The sequence below is a fragment of the Acinonyx jubatus genome, chromosome A1 (assembly GCF_027475565.1).
Source record: "Acinonyx jubatus isolate Ajub_Pintada_27869175 chromosome A1, VMU_Ajub_asm_v1.0, whole genome shotgun sequence".
Taxonomy (NCBI): domain Eukaryota; kingdom Metazoa; phylum Chordata; class Mammalia; order Carnivora; family Felidae; genus Acinonyx; species Acinonyx jubatus.
Window position 1 is genome coordinate 536,325 of NC_069380.1, and position 20,957 is coordinate 557,281.

General features: G+C 36.9%; 2 protein-coding genes across 6 annotated transcripts in view; one reads left to right on the forward strand and one right to left on the reverse strand.

The window, feature by feature from the left end:
* RNF17 (ring finger protein 17) overlaps positions 1–17,241 on the forward strand; it is a 112,709-nt gene extending 95,468 nt beyond the window's left edge. The window contains exons 31-37 of one of the 2 annotated variants that reach the window (XM_015077771.3): positions 26–82; positions 3,592–3,708; positions 4,944–5,112; positions 7,672–7,807; positions 12,410–12,599; positions 16,496–16,595; positions 17,064–17,241. In XM_015077771.3, the coding sequence (XP_014933257.3) occupies positions 26–82; positions 3,592–3,708; positions 4,944–5,112; positions 7,672–7,807; positions 12,410–12,599; positions 16,496–16,594 (768 nt within the window). In that variant the 3' untranslated portion in view covers position 16,595; positions 17,064–17,241. The remainder of the gene's footprint in view (positions 1–25; positions 83–3,591; positions 3,709–4,943; positions 5,113–7,671; positions 7,808–12,409; positions 12,600–16,495; positions 16,596–17,063) is intronic. The other variant, XM_053203629.1, reaches the window with a different exon arrangement.
* A 932-nt stretch (positions 17,242–18,173) lies between these two features.
* The window catches only part of CENPJ (centromere protein J), a 52,612-nt gene continuing 49,828 nt past the window's right edge, over positions 18,174–20,957 (reverse strand). For 3 of the 4 annotated variants that reach the window (XM_027064481.2, XM_015077765.3, XM_027064479.2), the window contains one exon: positions 18,174–19,178. In XM_027064481.2, coding sequence (XP_026920282.1) covers positions 18,986–19,178 — 193 coding nt within the window. In that variant the 3' untranslated portion in view covers positions 18,174–18,985. The remainder of the gene's footprint in view (positions 19,179–20,957) is intronic. The other variant, XM_015077767.3, reaches the window with a different exon arrangement.

A 20,957-nucleotide genomic window follows, 5' to 3' on the forward strand; every position in this document is an offset into this window, starting at 1 on the left:
AGTTAACAATACTTTATTATTTCAGAAACTAACAGATTATGATAAAAAGTATGAGGATGAAAGATGGGAAATAAGATTTGAGGTAAGTTACAATCCAAACATTTTGGAAACTTGGATACTTCATCAATACAGGGGATCTAATATAAGATCAGGAAGCAATAAGCATTTTCTTTTATAACAGCTTTATTGAGATATAATTTACAAACTATAAAATTCACCATCTTAAAATGTACAATGCAGTGGGTGTTCAGTATATTCAGAGTTGTGCAATCATCACAACTACTTAATTCCACAACATTTCATCATTCCAGAAAGAAACCCCATACCAACAGGAGTCACTTTCCTTTCCCAGTTTCCTGGAGACCAGTAATCTGTCTCTCTGGATTTTCCTATTTTGGACATTTTATATAAAGAATCACATAATATGTAGCCTTTTGTAACACAGTTTCTTTTACTGGAATAACATTTTTAAGCTTCATTCACGTGGCAGTATGTATCCTTATTATTGATGAATAACTTTCCATTACATGGATATACTACATTTTGTTTATCCATTCATCGGTTGATGGACAGTTGGGTTTCCACCTTTTTGCAATTGTGAATAAAGCTGTGAACATTTGCATACAAGTTTTTATGTGGACATCTGTTTTCACTTCTCTTGGATATGGACCTGATTCCTACCAGTGGAATTGCTGAGTCATATAGTGACTTTTTACCATTTTAAGGAACTTTGAGACTGTTTTCCAAAGGGGATGCACCATTTTACTCTTATACTAGGAGTCTCCAGGGTTCCATTTTTTTTTCCATATCCTTATCAACACTTGTTATCTGACTCCCACCCCCCCCACCCCCCCCACCCCACCCCACCCCCGCCATCCTAGGATAGGTGTGAAGTGGTATTTCATTGTAGTTTTGATTTGCTTTTCTCTGGTGACTGATGATGGTGAGCATCTTTTCATATGCTCTTTTTTTGGCCATTTGTATATTTTCTTTGAAGAAATTTCTGTTCAAATACTCTTCCCAGGATTTGACACCAAAAGTAAAGCCAACAAACACAAAATTAAACAAGTGGGACTATATCAAACCAAGAAGCTCGTCACAGCAAAAGAAACCATCAACAAAATAAAAAGGCAGCCTACAGAATGGGAAGAAGTGTTCGAAAATCAAATATCTGATAAGTCATAATATCCAAAATATATAAAAACTTACACAAATCAATGGTAAATAATAAACAATCTGATTAAAAAGTAGATACAGGAACTAAACAGACATTTTTTCAAAGAAGATGTACAAATAACCAACAGACACATGAAAAGGTGCTCAACATCACTAATCATCAGGGAAATGCAAATCAAAACCACAATGAGGTGTCACCTCACACATGTTAGAATGGCCATCATCAAAAAGACAAAAAGAAGTGCTGGTGAGGATGTAGAGAAAAAGGAAACCCTTGTGCACCATGGTGGGTATGTACATTGGTACAACCACTATGGAAAATAGTATGAAGGTGCCTCAAAAAATAAAAATAGAACTGTCATTCTCAATTTCACTTCTAGGCATGTATTCAGAGGAAACAAAAGCACTGTCTTGAAGAAATGTGTGCTGTACCCCATGCCCATTGCAGAATTATTTACAATAGCCACAACCTGGAAACAGCCTAAGTGGCCATCAGCGGATGAATGGATAAAGATGTGGGGTGTGTGGTGTGAGGCTGTATGTTTGTACACACTGGAATAGTATTCTATTTGGCCATAAAAAGGAACTCGTGCCATTTTTGACAACATAGATGGATCTTGAAGGCATTATGTTAAGTGAAATAAGTCAAAAATACGGTATGATCTAATACATGGAATCTAAAAAAAAAACAAAACTGAACTCAGATACAACAGATTGGTGGTCGCCAGGGGTAAGGGATGAGGAGAGGGGGAAATGCATGAAGGCATCAAAAGATACAAACTTCCAGATGTAAGTCCTGGGGATGTAATGTACAACATGGTGATTATAGTTAACAACACTGTATTGTATACTTGAAAGTTGCTAAGAGAGTTGATAGTAAATGTTTTTATCAGAAAAAAAATTTTATAACTATTATGAGGTTATTGGTGTGAACCTTTTGTGGTAGTCATTTCAAAGTATATACATGTATTAAATAATTACGTTGTATACCTTGCACTAATACAATGTTATATGTCAATTATATTTCAATAAATCCAGAAAAAAATAGAAAATAAAGGTAAAAAAGAATGAAAAAATCTCCTGCCCATTTTTAGTTGGGTTATTTTTGTTGAATTGTAAGAGTTCTTTATATTCTGTATATAAGTCCTTTATCAGAAATACGATTGGCAGGTATTTCCTCCCATTTTGTGGGTTGTCTTTTCACTTTCTTAATGGTGTCCTTTAAAGCACCAAAATTTTTTATCTTAACGAAGTCTTTTTTTTTCTTTTGTTACTTGTGCTTTTTGATGCAGGAAGAGTTTTAATGAAAGTTTCATTATTAATAAGTAGAATTTTATTCCTATGATTATAAAAATAGCAAACTTATTGTCAAGTGCTTTGTAACAAATCAGTAAAATTTAGCAGTCATAGTCACTTTTTGCTGAACTCTACTAAGTGGTTCAGATAGATTTTGTTCTGTTTTGCCACCAGTTTGGAAATGTTAAATATTAATAAATTAATCTACAAATTTAAATGTGATTATTTTACTTTTTATGCTAATTACTACATTTAAGAATCTTTTAAAGCTTTCTTTAAAAAAAAAAAAAAAAACACCCAGGGGAACCTGGGTGGCTCAGTCAGTTGAGCATCCAACTTCGGAACAGGTCATGATCTCCTGGTTTGTGAGTTCAAGCCCCACATCAGACTCTGTGCTGACAGCTCAGAGCCTGGAGCCTGCTTCAGATTCTGTTTCCCTTTCTGTCTACCCCACCCCCACTCGCATTCTGTCTCTCTCTTGTCTCTCTCTCTCTCAAAAATAAATAAACATTAAAAGAATTTTTTTAAAAACATCCTAATTTTTATAATACCTTTGCGTTTAATAACTGCTGACTGCCAGGATCCTCTTGGGAATCACATAAGTTTTAGTTTTTGGTTATGCTTTTTTAGAGTTTAAAGACAGCACACTTTTTTTTTTTTTTTTGACGATTTTAAGTTGAATCTTCCTTTGGCATTTCATATATTATTTTAGTTTTTATTATAAGGTATATACTTATTCTAAAAATAAATACTGTAGAAATGTGAATAGAAAAAAAGTCCCCTTTCTACACATCAGATGCCCCAGTCCCACTAAGCAGTGACAATTACCATTAACTGTTAGCCAGTCTTCCGGAGTTTTGTGTGTATATGTAAATATGTATACATTAAAAAAAAATTCATCTGAGTTTTTAAACACACACAAAAATTTTTTAACTGGAGGAACAAAAGAGTGCTGAAGATCTTTACTCACATTTTGGTCCTAAAACAAAATTATTTTGTGGTATTCATTATCTAAGAGAGCTTCCTTTCTGCTAATTGAAAATTAATTGGCACTGTAATGAATGTATTGGATTTCTGTAATAGCTGTTCTGAAATCTGAATTTGTTTTTGGTGCTTTAGGAATTGCTTTTGTCTGAAACAGAAACTCCTATTTTACCACCATACTTGCCTTCATCTCTGCCTCCCCCAGAAGAACTCTATGCTGTTCAAGTTAAACATGTGGTCTCACCTAATGAGGTATGTGGTCTAAATGATCGGTTGTTGGTTAAAAATATAACAGGCAGTCTTGATCTTAAACTCGAGGATCAACTCTTCACACTTCTGTCCTCCTGATCTTAAATAATTGAAAATCAGTGACCTCCAGTTTGCCCCTGTGTCATTTCCTCTTCAGACATTTGTTAATAAAGCAAGTTTTTCAGGCAGTTGCTGTGTTTCCAGTATTGTGTTGCTTTAGTCATGTTTATATCAATATTTAGGTTTTTAGGGCAGAACTGTTTCCATCTATGAAATCTTAAACATCTCATTTCCGTGGCTTCTTCCCACACTGAACTCTAGCTGCTCTTCACCCTGCTCTGTTTTCCATGCCACTTATCGTCTTCTAACACACAGTGTCCCTTTCTTACTATGATTGTCTGCTTCACCCGACTAGAATGTAGCTCCATGAAGACTAGGACTTTTGCCTGATTTGGTCGCAGATGTGTTCCCAGAACTAGAATGCTGCCTGTTATATAATGGGCACTCAACAAATATTGACTGAATAAATAAGTTCACTAAAGAAAATTCAATTCCATGACCTTGCCTAACAAGAAAGAAGTGACAAATTAAGTAGCTCAGGCCGTTCCTTCAGCTCTTTTCCATAGTAAACCGTTTTTCACAGGCGGAAGAATTTGCTATATAATTCCATCAGAGAAAATAGTATACAGCTGTAGTTGGTTTTTGTAATGATTTCTTTTCCTATTAGTTATTTATTTCTGCATCACAAATTACCCCAAACTTAGCTTGGAACAAAACCCACATGAGAGTCAGAAATCCAGGAGCTACTTACTTAGGTACTGGCTCGGGATCTCTCGCTGACGGGCTGTGGAGATGTTGGTGGTAGAAATGGCACCCAGGACCCACTTCCAAAAAGACTCTGCTGGGTGTGGTCTGGAGGTCAGTGCTTTGCCCTGTGGGCCTCCCCGCGGGCTTGCTGGGAACATGGCGCATGCTTCCCTGAGGAGAGTTGCAGGGAGAGCATAGGACCAAGACGGGCCACGTGTCTTTGATGCTCTGATCTCAGCGGTGACGTATCATCACTCCTGTCACACTCTCTTGTTCACAAAGATCAACGCTGGTCGGATGTGGGAGAGGAACTGTACAAGGGATCATCAAGGCCCTTGTTCAGACTGCCTGCCGCAATAATTTTGTCCATATAAGTGGATACTAAAAATTACAAAATTCGAAAGTCTTTTCCTTCCCTTCTCCCCACTTAGGTGTATATTTGCCTTGATTCTGTAGAAAGCTGTAATCTGTTTAACCAGCATAGTGACACAGATGACAGTGGAGTTAGCTGGGAATCTGAGTCTGAAAGCCTTAACGAAGCACTGAGGAGGTTCAATAAGAATGTGGAAACATTTCCTCCGCTGACGGATTTTAGACAAGGTATGCTAAATTTTCTGAGTATAATAGGATCCTTAATAAAACCGTTGTTTTGTTTGAATGGACTTTTGAGGCTGGGCTGTTTCTAATGTTAACTGATACTTGTACACTTTATAAGCACCATGTCTTTGAATCCACAAGACACTGTAGATGAAGTGTCGTTCTCATTTTCTAGATGAAGGGAAGTAACTGCCTTGGGGCATTTCCATGTTCCAGAACTCGGTCCGCATTGGAAAATTGACTGCATAAGATGAGTTTTCTAAGCCTGAGGTTTTACCATTAGCTCAAATTGTGAAAGTTGTCATTCAGACCTAAATGACATTAATTTTAATTACAAACCACCTAAGTTGGTAATTTTGAAGTAGGATATGGGCACTCAGATTGTGTCCTGTCTTGTCAGGATAGGTCAAATAGTGCTGTATATTTTTCTTCTAATCCATTCCTACCCATCTTTATTGTACATGTGATTCTTTTAAGAAAAAAATGCATCTCATTACTGGTGTTGACAATTTCTGAAAAGAGTGGTATCTATACATTTTTATCACTATGTGATACAGAGATGTATTTTTTCTTAGTATTTTGTGTATCAGAGGATAAGCTAAAGCAAAGGAAAGCATGAGCCTAAAATCTTACCTGATTTTACTCAATGAGATTTTAATTAGTTGTGACTCATGTTTGGCTGATAAACAGCACTCGCTTTCCCTCTGTTCTTCCCCCAAACTGTACATAGCAGTTTAGATGTCTGCTCAACTGTGCCCACACTGTAGGTGTTCCCTGCCCCCCCCCCCATAGAAGGTAGCATTGCCCGCCACCCTCCCCTGCCCCATTTTTCCTCATGCATACTGCTTCTTTTTCAAAAAGCACTGTGAGTTGGGACTCTCTGTACCTAATTGTGTCATCAGCAATTAGAAGGGCACCTTGTGCAAGTTAGGTGCTCATAAACATTTGTTGAAGGAGTGACAAATAAATTCATGATTTTTTCTTTTTATAAACTCAGATTTATAGCCTGGATGAGATAATTCCTTCCTCATTGTGTTCTTGTCTAAAGGGAAGTCACAGAAACCTGTGTGTAATGTGATTATTCATGGAGCTATACATATATTGTGCATTTTCTGTGGGTATTTTATCCTTCAGTAAAAGTTTTTTTTTTTTAATATGCATATGTACAAGTTGATTTGTAGGCAAATGCCTATTAAAAAGTTATTTCGTAGGTTAAAATAACATGACGACTAGGTTGGTTGGGTTGTTGTTGTGTTGTTTTGTTTTGTTTTGTTTTGTTTTTAATTCTATTTTGAGATGAAACTTCAGCCATGTTTTTAAGGCTGGAAATGGCAAAAGTTGGAAGGACTGTTAACAGTGATTCAGTCAATTGCTTACTATGCAGACCGCTCTATTAGAGGAGATTCTTTACTGTTTCATTGATAATCTTCTCTATAAACTCAAGAAATTGTTTACAACTCTTTAATAAAAATCTTTGTACATTACAGTTGTGTAGTATTTAAATACCATTTGCCCACAACTACACTTTTGTGGAGATTATGTAGGATAACATACAGAATGAGAGGGGTGGAAGGAGAAGAAGACAGGAGCCTGAAGTATGCTCTGTCTACCCTGAAATCTAAAAGTGTACGAAGAAAAGGGAAGTAGATACTATACTAATTTTTCCAGTTTTACTCAAGCGTAGCATTCATTCATTAGATTTTTTACCAAGCAATATGGTACCAGATACTGTATTAGGAATACAAATATAGTTCTGCACATAAGAACTAGTGGGCTTGCTGAGAGGGGCATGAAAACTAAGTTCAGTATGAAAATAACAGCTTGCATTAAAGGTGTGTTCACAGTGCCGTAGGATCACAGAGAAACCAACGATTAGTAGTAGTCAGGGCTTTGTAAAATTGGAGCTGATCTTTGAAAGAGAGGTTTATCATTAAAGGGGGCATTGAGGAACATTCTAGATATGGGGAACAGCCAGGAGCTAAAGTAGAAGCTCAAGTGATTCTAGTTAGGTAACACTTGAGGATATGTGGTAGGAGATAGTTGGGAGTAGATTGTGAAGAACCCTATATATTGCAGTACTAAGGACTTGATATTGGAGATGTTTATAATGCCGTTGAAGAATTATAAACAAGGGCAATTGAATTTTTTAAATTTAATCCTGGTGGTTTTCTACAGAATGGATTGAAGGGGGACCAAATTGAAAGCAGGAATAGCAGAAAGCATCTTTTGCAGAAGATGATGGCTCAAATGAAAAGACATTTGGGAAGTCTAAGATGCAAGGGCAGTGCAAGGATGGTCTAAGCCATGGGCAGAGGAACTAGGAACTGTGAGAATGGGAGAAGTACCTTTCTTCAGAGTTTAGTGCTTGGGAATTAGGAGAAACAGGTGCATAGACTGTAAGCAGAAACATGCAGGATCCAGTGTTTGACAAACTGTTGAGTGTTTAGTTCTGAATGATGGGTTTATGGTGTTTACGTTTTCTTTGTACTTTTCTGTATTAAAAACAATTTTTTAAAGAAAATACAAAGCAATGTGATTTTTTCCTTTTTTCTGTCTTTCTAGAAATGCCTTGCCTTGCTGAATATGATGATGGCTTATGGTATAGAGCAAAGATTGTGTCTGTTAAAGACTTTAATCCTCTAGCTGTCCTGGTGCAATTTGTTGATTACGGATCAACTGAAAAGCTGACAATAAACAGGTTTTTTTTTTTCTTTTAAGTCAACTTAGTTGAATTAGAATTCTTAGAGCTTTTTAAAATAATTATTGGGAAAGTTTTGGTTCTTCTTATAAAAGAAAAACTATTTTAAAGCTATTTATTTATTAGGATTTTTTAAATCTATAAGTCTATTGTAAAATATAACAAACTTTACCATTTTAGCCATTTTTTTCTTTTTTTAATTTTTCTGTTTCTTTTTAATTTAATTTTTTATTTTTTAAAATTTACATCCAAATTAGTTAGCATAGAGTGCAACAATGATTTCAGGAGTAGATTCCTTACTGCCCCTTACCCATTTAGCCCATCCCCCTCCCACAACCCCTCCAGTAACCCTCAGTTTGTTCTCCATATTTATGAGTCTCTTCTGTTTTGTCCCCCTCCCCGTTTTTATATTCTTTTTATTTCCCTTCCTTATGTTCATCTGTTTTGTCTCTAAAGTCCTCATATGAGTGAAGTTATATGATTTTTGTCTTTCTCTAATTTCACTTAGCATAATACCCTCCAGTTCCATGCACGTAGTTGCAAATGGCAAGATTTCATTGTTTTTGATTGCCGAGTAATACTCCATTGTGTGTGTGTGTGTGTGTGTATACCACATTTTCTTTATCCATTCATCCATTGATGGACAGTTGGGCTCTTTCCATACTTTGGCTATTGTTGATAGTGCTGCTATAAACATGGGGGTGCCTGTGTCCCTTTGAAACAGCACACCTGTACCCCACGGATAAATGCCTAGTAGTGCAATTGCTGGGCCGTAGGGTAGTTCTATTTTTAGTTTTTTGAAGAACCTCCATACTGTTTTCCAGAGTGGCTGAACCAGCTTGCATTCCCACCAAAAATGCAAAGGCATTTTGGCTTTCTCCGCATCCTTGCCAACATCTGTTGTTGCCTGAGTTGTTAATGTTAGCCATTCTGACAGGTGTAAGATGGTACCATTTTAGCCATTTTTAAGCATACATTTAATTGGTGTTAAGTACATTCAGGATGTTGTGCAGCTAATGCCACTGTCCATTTTCAGGACTTTTTCCTGATCCCACACAGAAATTCTGTACACATTAAACAATAACATTCCATTCCTTTTCCTTAGCTACTGATCACCTTTATTCTACTTTCTGTCTTCATGAATTTGCCCTATTTTAGGTACCTTATATAAGTACTATCATAGAGTATTTGTCCTTCTGTGTCTGGTTTATTTTACTTAGGATAACATTTCCAGGGCATATTCAATTATAGCATGTATCAGAATTTCATTATTTTTATGGCTAAATAACACTCCTTTGTATATACCACATTTGGTTTATTCATATGTTGATGGACACGTGAGTGATTTCCATCCTTTGGCTATTGTGAATAATGCTGCTTGGACATTAATGTACAAGTAGCTGTTTGAGTCCCTGCTTTATGTTGTTTGGTGTGTATACCTAGAAGTGGAATTGCTGGATCATATAGTAATTTTGTTTAACTTTTTGGGGAACTGCCAAACTTTTCTGCAGTGTCTATACCATTTTACTTTCCTGCCAGCAATGCATAAGGCTTCCAGTTTCTACACATCCTTGCCGACACCTGTTTTTTTTCTAATTTTTTTTTGTTTGTAATATTTGATTGTGGTAAAATACATGTATCATAAAATTTACGATTTTAACCACTTTTAAATGTACAGTTAAGTAATGTTAACTATACTTACATTGCTATGTAGCCAACCTCCAGAAATCTTTTCATTTTGCAAAACAGAACCTTTGTACCCTTTAAACAGTATTCCCCCTCTTTCGCCCCTCATCCAGTCCCTGGCAGCCACCATTCTACTTCTTTCCCTATGAATTTAACTGTTGTAGGTATCCCATATAAGTAGAATCATGCAGCATTTGTCTTTGTATAACTAGCTTATTTCATTTAGCATAATGTCCTCAAGGTTCATCCATGTGGTAGCATGTATCAGGATTTTCTTCCTTTTTAAGGCTGGATAATATCCCATCATTGTATATATTACCTTTTATTTATCCATTCATCCATTGATGGATATTTTTTTAATATAATTTACTGTCAAGTTGGCTAACATACAGTGTATGCAGTGTGCTCTTGGTTTTGGAGATAGATTCCCATGATTCATCGCTTACATACTAAACCCAGTGCTCATCCCAACAGGTGCCCTCCTCAATGCCCATCACCCATTTCCCCTCTCCCCTGCCGCCCTCATCAACCCTCAGTTTGTTCTTTGTATTTAAGAGTCTCCTATAGTTTGCCTCCCTCGCTCTCTGTTTGTAACTATTTTTTTTCTTCTTCCCTTCCCCCACGGTCTTCTGTTAAGTTTTTCAAGATCCACATATGAGTGAAAACATGATATCTTTCTCTGACTGATGTATTTCACTTAGCATAATACCCTCCAGTCCCATCCACGGTGCTGCAAATGGCATGATTTCATTCTTTCTCATTGCCAAGTAGTATTCCATTGTATCTATAAACCACACCTTCTTTATCCATTCATCCATCATTGGACATTTAGGCTCTTTCCATAATTTGACTATTGTTGAAAGTGCTACTATAAACATTGGGGTACATGTGCCCCTGTGAATCAGCACTCCTGTATACTTTGGATAAATTCCTAGTAGTGCTATTGCTCTGTTGTAGGGTAATTCTATTTTTAATTTTTTGAGGACCCTCTACACTGTTTTCCAGAGCAGCTGCACCAGTTTGCATTCCCACCAGCAGTGCAAGAGGGTTCCCATTTCTCCACATCCTTGCCAGCATCTGTTGTTTCCTGAGTTTTTAATTTTAGCCACTCTGACTGGTGTGAGATGATATCTCAGTGTGATTTTTATTTGTATTTCGCTGATGATGAGTGACGTTGAGCATTTTTTCATGTCTGTTGGCCATCTGGATGTCTTCTTTGGAAAAGTGTCTATTCATGTCTTCTGACCACTTCCTCACTGGATTATTGGTTTTTTGGATGTTGAGTTTGGTAAGTTCTTTATAGATTTTGGATACTAACCCTTTATCCAGTATGTCTTTTGCAAATATCTTTTCCCATTCCATCGGTTGCCTTTGTTTTGTTGATTTTTCTATTTTTCAGTGCAGAAGACTTTTATCTCAATGAGGTCCCAATAGTTCATTTTTGCTTTTAATTCCCTTGCCTTTAGAGATGTGTCAAGCAAGAAATTGCCACAGCTGAGGTCAAAGAGGTTGTTGCCTGCTTTCTCCTCTAGGGTTTTGATGGTTTCCTGTCTCACATTTAGGTCTTTCATACATTTTGAATTTATTTTTGTGTGTGGTGTAAGAAAGTGGCCCAGGTTCATTTTTCTGCATGTTGTGGTCCAGTTCTCCCAGCACCATTTGCTAAGGAGACTTTTTTCCATTGGATACTCTTTCCTGCTTTGTCAAAGATTAGTTGGGCATACATTTGTGGGTCCAATTCTGGGTTCTCTCTTCTGTTCCATTGGTCTATGTGTCTGTTTTTGTGCCAATACCATTCTGTCTTGATGATTACAGATTTGTAGTAGAGGCTAAAGTCTGGGATTGTGATGCCTCCCACTTCTGTTTTCTTTTCCAACGTAACTTTGGCTATTCAGGGTTTTTGTGGTTCCATAAAAAGTTTAGGATTATTTGTTCTAGCTTTGAGAAGAATGCCTGTGCAATTTTGATTGGGATTGCACTGAATGTGTAGATTGCTTTGGGTAGTATTGACATTTTAACAATATTTGTTCTTCCAATCCATGAGCATGGAATGTTTTTCTAATTCTTTGTGTCCTCTTCAATTTCCTTCATAAGTTTTCTGTAGTTTTCAGCATACAGATCTTTTACATCTTTGGTTAGGTTTATTCCTAGGTATTTTATGGTTCTTGGTGCAATTGTAAATGGGAACGATTTCTTGATTTCTCTTTCTGTTGCTTCATTATTGGTGTATAGAAATGCAACCAATTTCTGTACACTGATTTTGTATCCTGCACATTCATAGATATTTTGGTTGATTCTACATTTTAGCTATTGTGAATAATACTGATATGAATGTGAATGTATAAATATCTCTTCAAGACCCTGCCTTCAATTCTTTGGGGGTATATACTGAGAAGTGGAATTGCTGGATCACATACTCGTTCTATTTTTAATATTTGGAGGAGCCAGCAAACTGTTTTTCATTTTATACCAGATGTCCCAGGAGTTCAGTTTCTCTCTACATCCCCACCAACACTCATTATTTTCTGGGGTTTTGATACTAGCCACCCTAATGGGTGTGAGGTTACATCTCATTGTGGCTTTGATTTGCATTTCCCTGATGATTAGTGATGTTGAGTTCTTTTCATGTGCTTGTTGGCCATTTATGTATCTTTGGAGAAATGTCTACTTTTTAATGTATATTTGCTATCATTCTGTAGGTTGTTTTTTCACTTCCTTGATTATGTCCTTTGCACAGTTTTTAATTTTGTTGTAGTCCAGTTTATTTTTTCTTCTCTTGTTTGTGCTTTTGGTGTCACAGCTAAGAATTCATTGCCAAATCCAATGTCCAAACCTTTACACCTATGTTTTAGTTTTGGCTGTTAGAGAATTTTAATCAGGACATTCTGAACATTTTAAGAATTTCTTTTGTGACAGACTGCGTCAGATTCCTCTTCATCTTATGCAGTATCCAGCCCGAGCCATAAAGGTTCTCTTGGCAGGGTTTAAACCTCCCTTAAGAGATCCGGGGAAGACCAGAATACCATATTGTCCCAAATGGAGCATGGAAGCACTGTGGGCTATGATAGACTGTCTTCAAGGGAAACAACTTTATGCTTCTTCCATGGTAACTATCTATCTTAATTAAATCTACTTGAAGCTATTTCTAGGGTCCCTATTAATTTTCTAAAGTACTTTCTTTTTTTTTGTTTGTTTATTTTTGAGACAGAGAGTTTGAGTGGGGGAGGGGCAGAGAGAGGGAGACAGAATCAGAAGCAGGTCCAGGCTCTGAGCTGTCAGCACAGAGCCCGACATGGGGCTGGAACTCAAGAACCGAGAGATCATAACCTGAGCTGAAGTCAGAGGCTTAACCGACTGAGCCACCCAGATGCCGCCCCTAAAGTGCTTTCAATCTATGCAACTCTAGATGCAAAAAAATTGCTTTTAAGCATATAAAGCTATAAATATACAAGATTAATTTTAAGGTTTGTTAAAATTATGTTTTAGTTTATATTTAGCAAACTTTTATTATAAAATATCATTGATGTGATCAATCAATAAGATGACAATGATCAAGATGAGTGTCCTGTAGTCAAAGAATTCCTAAGTCAATGAAGGAAATCAAACATTTGTAAACCATTAATGAGGTAGAATGAAATACAGTCTATCATATCATAAAAGAAGTATAGGTAACTTGGGGAGGTGGTGTATAAGGATTGATTATTTCCAGGGCACCTGGGTGGCATAAACATCTGACTCTTGATTTCTGCCCATGTCATGATCTCATGGTTAGTGAGTTCAAGCTCCACATGGGGCTCCACACTGTCAGCATGGAGCCTACTTGGGATTCTCTCTCTCTTCTCTTTCTGCCCCTCCCCTGCTCATGGGCCCTCTCAAAATAAATAAATAAACTTTAAAAAAGGATTATTTCCATCTAAAGAGATTAGGATATATATAGTATTTGAACTCCTCCTTAGGCATTCAAATAATAAGTAACAATAATAATAAAAATAATAAAAAAGTAAAAACAATAATAAGGTAGGTCTGGGAAGTGAATTGAACTGTATCTGAAAAGTAGGAAAGACCAGAATAGGAATTCTGGTCGAAGTCTTGAAAAGGATGGACGTGTACTAGTTTTGAATTTAATGCCGTAGAACTGATCAAAAAGTCCAAATAAACACGTACAGCACTCACGTTCCACACCAAGCACACAGAGAGAAACATACAACACACACTGTACTTATAACATGCAAAATAAATGGCAAAGACACACATGCACCACATATCACACATAAAATATACACCAAACATATACCACACAAAAAACCATGTCATAGAACACACACTTACCAAAAACCTTTTACACAAACTACACATAAACCAAACTTCCCACACACATCATAAAAAACCACACTCAGAGCACACATATACCACGTACATAAAACACATTACATACCCACTTGAAATACAACAAACAAGAATTACACAAAACACACAAGACACACAAATACCGCATATAGCATGCATACCACACACATGCCACACAACCACAAGAATACCATTCACACACACCATGTATTCACTGAGACACCAAACATAACACATGAACAACTCAAAAACACAAAACACTTAACACACACACGTACACCACCAATAACCTACACCACATATACAGCACTCACACCCCACACATAATACAGAGAAACATACAACACACACTACACATACAGAACACACACAAAAACCAAATCACCCAAACACCATATACTCATTAAATACATACCAACCACACAAATACATCATTCAACATTCAAACATCACACACCACACCTACATCATACCTACAACACATTCATACTATAAACTGCACACAACCCATTCATCACATATATACCATTCACACTGCACATACACCACACATAAATACCATACACCATATACTTACCCAACGTATAACACAAACACCACACCAAAAACACAAGATACCACACACATATGCCACACATACCTGTCACACAGTACACATGTACCATGTGCACACACATATCACACAAACATCAAATATACAACACACACCAAACATATAGCACACTGATACACCACAAAAACACCACACACAAATATACAATATGCACTACAGAAATATCAGTCACACACCACATGGGCACCACATATAACGAACCCAACACTGGAACACCCACACCGCTCACAACAGACACTAGCATAAACCACACACTAAGGCGGGTAGCACACACACAACACACAAAACACATAGGGAATATAAACACATACTGCGTACCTGACACTAATACACTATTTACACACCACACATACCAAATATCTGCCACGCAAACATATCACACAACACCATGCACACCACTCATACACCACACATACAACGCTTATACTACACACTTATACTACACACACTGCACACACAAGTATATGCCACATACACATACGTGTTTGATACACCATGCACATCTCACACATAATGCACACACATTACACACAACGCATACTACACACACACCATGCCCCAGTCAAAACCACTCACACTGCTCATATTACCAGACACACACAACACACATACCACACACAGTCCATACACACAGCACACAAGCATCACATACACCAAACATACAGCACACACAAACTACACATAACCCACATATAACACACAAAAACCACACCAAAATATAGCACACTACAGAAATATTATTCATACATCACATATACACCACACACATACCAACATAACACATAAACCACACACACACTAAAACACCACTCAGCACCACCCATAACACACACAAAACGCACAACACATACAGAATACACATAACATACTGCACACACATTACCCACATATCACATACACACTACACGTACAACACACACACCACACCTATATCATGCATATAACACATTTATGGAAAAAAACAAAGGTTCAAATAAGAAAGTCCAGATCATGTTTAATATAAATATTCTTTCTTTAAAAAAATTTTTTAAATGTTTTATTTATTTTTGAGACAGGGAGAGACAGAGCATGAACAGGGGAGGGTCAGAGAGAGGGAGACACAGAATCCAAAACAGGTTCCAGGCTCTGAGCTGTCAGCACAGAGCCCGACGCGGGGCTCGAACTCACGGACCGCAAGATCATGACCTGAGCCGAAGTCGGCCACTTAACCAACTGAGCCACCCAGGCACCCCTAAATATTCTTTCTTTAGAGGATTAGCATGTCACAAAGGGGTGTCCCATAGGCAGAATCTAGCCTGAACCTGTTTTATTTAGTGCAGTGTTTAAAATTGGAAAAACTCACCCCCCAAAATTCTGTATTTCTAACTTCTGGTTAAATATTATAAATTCCAGGAATCCTAGGTCTCCTGTCCAAACTGGCACTCAGCCAGAGTGGTATAGCAACAACCCCTTTGAATGGAAATACACTCTTTAATTCAGCCTGGTCCTCAACACTATTGTTTCGGCCCAACCTACCCAGGATTTGGGGATTCCTGACATACTGGCTCTGACAAGAATGAGCTCTTAATGAAACAACTAGAAAGTACATTTTGAAAACCTCTAGAGGTACATATCATGCTTCTGTGTGTGCAGAGTAAATAGCTTATGTATGGTTTCTCTCAGGAAGCCAGTGGAAACAGAGTTGTAAGTATTTTTACAGATAAATGTATTTATTTACCACCATGAATAACATTCAAAATTTGGTCAGTTTATGCATAAAGGTACACGGGTAGAATATAAATGAATTTTAACAGGGATGGTAGTGTTAAAGCCCATTGGCTCAATCTAGGTAAACTTTTGAGAAGACTTAAATTTTAAATAAAGTGTAAGAATGGAAAGAATGGGATTTAATAGGAAACCATCACAAAGACCTCTTTAAAGTATAAATTATTAATAAATTTGGAGAATGCCTTTTCCTTCCAGTGTGATACAGGCAAAATGTAGGAGAGAAAAGCCAGCAAAGACCTTACTGTATTTTCTTGATAACTGTCTTTTAATTTTAGGCTCAGGCACCAGAACAAATAGTGACGTTATATGAAGATGAACAGTATCCAGTTCATATGTCATTAGTAGAAATGGGGCTGGCAGACCGAGACGAATGATGTAAGTATCATGACTTCTTGTTCACCCTTATGATCAGCATAAAGCATGCAACTAATATAGTGGAGATTAATACTAAATTGCCCATAAAAGCATCTTTGGATTTTCCTTGATTTCTCAAAGAATGATAACAAAGCTCAACAAGACTCTTCTAGACTTCTTTGTAGGCCCTTTTCACCTATTGAATACCAGAACCAGAGAGGATCTGCATCTGTAAGAATGCTTGGAATGGCTATCATGACTATTCATAGTACCAGATAGTTGTTGGGGATGGGCACTAGAAGTAATTTAAGCACACAAGGATATGGTATGCACAGAACACTGTTGAACAATCCATGTCCTAATAAAGCTATTGAACTGCTTGGGTAACCAGCTGTTTATTCATCCACATAAATGTAACAGGTGATTCAGTAACTAGTTTGAACATTAAATTAAGCAAAGGTTTTAAATAACATGCATTTTGTTTTTCAGGTAAACACTTCAGAGCATCTACAGCAGCCCAGAAGAAGGTTTTCTGTTACATGTAGGCCAGTTCAGGCTTACTTTTCTTGACTTGTTCTGCAGTTGTGCTGGCGTTTTTTTTCTTACATGTTAAACTACTAGGAATTGTTTGAAAAAAAAATAGTTAATAAATATTTGCTTTCAAGTATTTTCTGGTTTTATTTTACAATAATTTCAAAAGCAAGTATTTTAGGCATATGAAAAAATGTAGTTCATTTTATAACGAATATATATTCAGTTTAAGTAAGACCTTCTTAGTACAGTTGGAAGCTCCTATAGTGACCTTCCCCAATCATTCTCTTCCCTGAAGAGGTGAACACTGTTGTGATTCTGGTGTTTATTATTCTTACGTTCTTATTTTGCTGCATATGAATGCATCCATAAGCAAGATATAGTACTGCTGTGTATATTTTTTTAATGCGTGCACTATCGCACCTTTAATTTTCTCACTATTGGCACTGTTTATCCATGTTGGTATGCAGAGCTCTACTTTATTCACTTTCACTCTTCTATCTGTGCACATAATTCTGTTGCTAGATATTTAGACTGTTGCCAGTTTTTTCTCAGTTACAAATATGTGTACATGTTATGGGTTTTCTAGTATATGTACTTAGTAGTGGAATTTACTAGGTCACGAGGTGATTGTTCTCCAAAAGGTGGTTTACTCCATTTACTACCATCAGTAGTCTGAGTCCCTTGGCAACATGTGGTGTGGCCAGTATATGATACTAGTATAAAAAGGTATCTTATTATTTCAATATGCATTCACTGGTTTAGTAGTCACTTGTTTGCTTTTTCATATCCTTTGTCCATTTTTGTGTTGTTTGTAATTATGTTATCTGTAGGAATTCTTTACATATTCTGGATATTAATCCTTTGTCAAGTATATATATATATATATCTTCTAGTCTGTGGCTTATCTTTTCTTTTTTGTGGTATCTTTAGACACACCATTCATCAAGCTGTTAAGGGTTGCACTGTCCCTCATTTAAAAATCCTTCCCTATCCTGAGATGATGTATATAACTCTTTATTTGAGAAGTTTGCAACTTTTTTCATATTCAGTTCTTAAATCATCTCGAATTGATTTATTTAGCTTTTTTAAAGTTATTGTAGTGACTACAGCAACCTGTAATTATTATGTAAGTGCCTTGCAGGTGCCTTGTCCTTCCTTCAAGGACATCTTGCTTCTGTCAGCCTACAGTTTTATAGGTTATAACATCAGGGTACCTGTGGTTGTTCAGTTAACACCAGCTAGTTATTTTTCACACGCCCTCCATCCTCAAGTGTCCTATTCTGACCACTTACCTATCCTCACTGTAACTTTTCTCCTGTGATGCTCTGTACTCAGAGAATGAACTCTTCTACCTGTGTTGTTTGACCTATTTATATTTATTCATGGTTTTAACTTCCCATTCCATTATATTAAAGAACCTCTACAGTAGATAAATGCTTTAATTTTAGTACTAATTGAACACAGTATATTCTGACTGGAGACATTCTCTTATTCCTTGACTAAACTTTCTGTGCAAGTCTTGTTCTGTGGCTGATGTGCTCATGAAAAATCTGTGCTATTGTATTTCTTGTACTTCTTGGTTTTTATAACCATCTTCAACAAGTAAGAGTCTCATTATTTTTACAGTCTACACAGTTCATAAAGTAATATTTCTTTCCTTAGACATGCATTCAACTGTAGAAGACAGGTGAATTAAAAATGAAAGCTGTTCTTGTACATTTCAAAGAATATAAAAAACTATGATGTTTTATTTTATAATCCAAACATAATCTCTTCCACTTATATATAAATGAAACCACAGAATCCACAAGAAGTGTACATTTTTTGAGAAGAAAATCAAGTTAGTGTTATTTCATGATGAGTCACATATAGGATCATTACAATTTTGTATCCATTAGGATATTACCATCCTTGTCTTTAACTCTTATTCGACCAGATGTGTACTTTGTTTCTTGATGACCATTTGTATATACGGTTTTAACAGTGCCATCTGGATATTCCCGTCTCTTGAACTGGGCAGTGTGTAGTTCTCTTTGGCCATTATTAAACTCTATGATTTTGTTGCCATCTCTGTAAATTTAAAATAGAATTTATTTAAAAATATTAAATATGTAACAGGAAAATGATCTAAAAGTGGCTTTTGATTCTGACAGTTCTCTCTTTTCTTAAAGCCTCCTGTGGTCCTTTCCTTATACAATGCCTTCTTTGCAAATTCTTTCCACCCTGTTTCTGCTTCACGCTATTAGTTCCAATGATCAAATTAGCACTTAAATGTGCCCATGAAAAGGGGGACGCCTGGGTGGCTCAGTCAGTTAAGCGTCAGACTTCAGCTCAGGTCATCTCATGGCTCCTGAGTTTGAGCCCTGTGTCAGGCTCTATGCAGTGACAGCTCAGAGCCTGGAGCCTGCTTCAGATTCTGTCTCTTTCTCTCTGCCCCTCTCCTGCTCCCGCTCTGTCCCTGTCTCTCTCTCTCTCAAAAATAAACATTAAAAAAATAATAAAAAAGGAAAGGTGCCCATGAAAAGTTTTTAATAAATTTATGTCGTGAAACTACAAAATCCTTAGGTTTGTTTTTTAACTTTAGATGTATTATGCATCTAAGAAAAACTGGGCATTGTATTAAAATACCGCTTTCAGTTTTTACCTTTAATCTTTTCACTAAGTAATGCCTGCTCTTTATCAGGTTGGAAAAGAGACTTTATATTCCTGGGAAGGGGCATGACTAGACTTAAGACCTGTTCAGAAGCCGTGAAACAAAAGAAGCAGTTAATCCCAAGTGGACTGCTTGATGTGCATGCAGGACATTCAAACTGAACCCCCTAAAAATAGGTATGATGTGCTGTTAGAAACAAAGCAAGGTTTATAGATGGTGAATTACCACTTCTCCACACTGTTTTTTTGGTTATTTCTCAGGTTTTATGTAAATGTAGTGGCTTTGCGCCACATTTAAGTGTTAGACTTAAAAGCCATTTTGAGAGCCACTGCTTTATCATGTGCAGCCCTGGGACCAGGGATAACAGCATCACCTGAGACCTCATTAAAAATGCAAATCATTGGCATGGGGCCTAGCATTCTGCAATTGAACAATCCCCTCAGGTGGTTTTAATGCACAGTGAAGTTGAAGAACCACTGCTATAAATCAAAAATGCCAAAATAATCCTGAATGAACTAATATCTGACATTTGCCTGAGTTTAGATGAAAAAAGACTGGCCATGAGTTAACAACTGTTGGAAAATGGGGGCGCCTGGGTGGCTCAGTCGGTTGAGCGTCCGACTTCAGCTCAGGTCAGGACCTCACAGTTGACGAGTTCGAGCCCCGCATCGGGCTCTGTGCTGATGGCTCGGTGCCTGGAGCCTGCCTCTGATCCTGTCTCCCTTTCTCTCTGCCCCTCCCCCACTCGTGCTCTGTCTCTCTGTGTCTCAAAAATAAACATAAAAAAAAAAATTAAAAAAAATTGTTGGAAAATGAACAGATGAGTACATGGAGGTTTTCATATTTTCTTTTTATTACAGAAAATTTCAAACATAAGACTTAAAAAAAAAGATGGAAGTCTCTGAAATTGTTCAGAGTATAATGTACAGATAAAATTTTTCGCAAATTTTAGAAAACATTGGTATTTATTTGGTTGAGCAGCAGAGAAAGTTTCGAACCATATTCAGGAAAACACTGCATAAGAAGTTGCTACATTATTTGAATTAGCGTTTACTTTTTTTTTTTTTGCTGTGTCACAGAATTCAAGTTAGTTAAATGCATGCACACTCTAGGAGAGGAGGGTGCAAACTAAAGTAGGACAGTGAACCTGACAAACCTTCAGCACAGTGAGTACAAGAAACTCTGTATTGTGGATT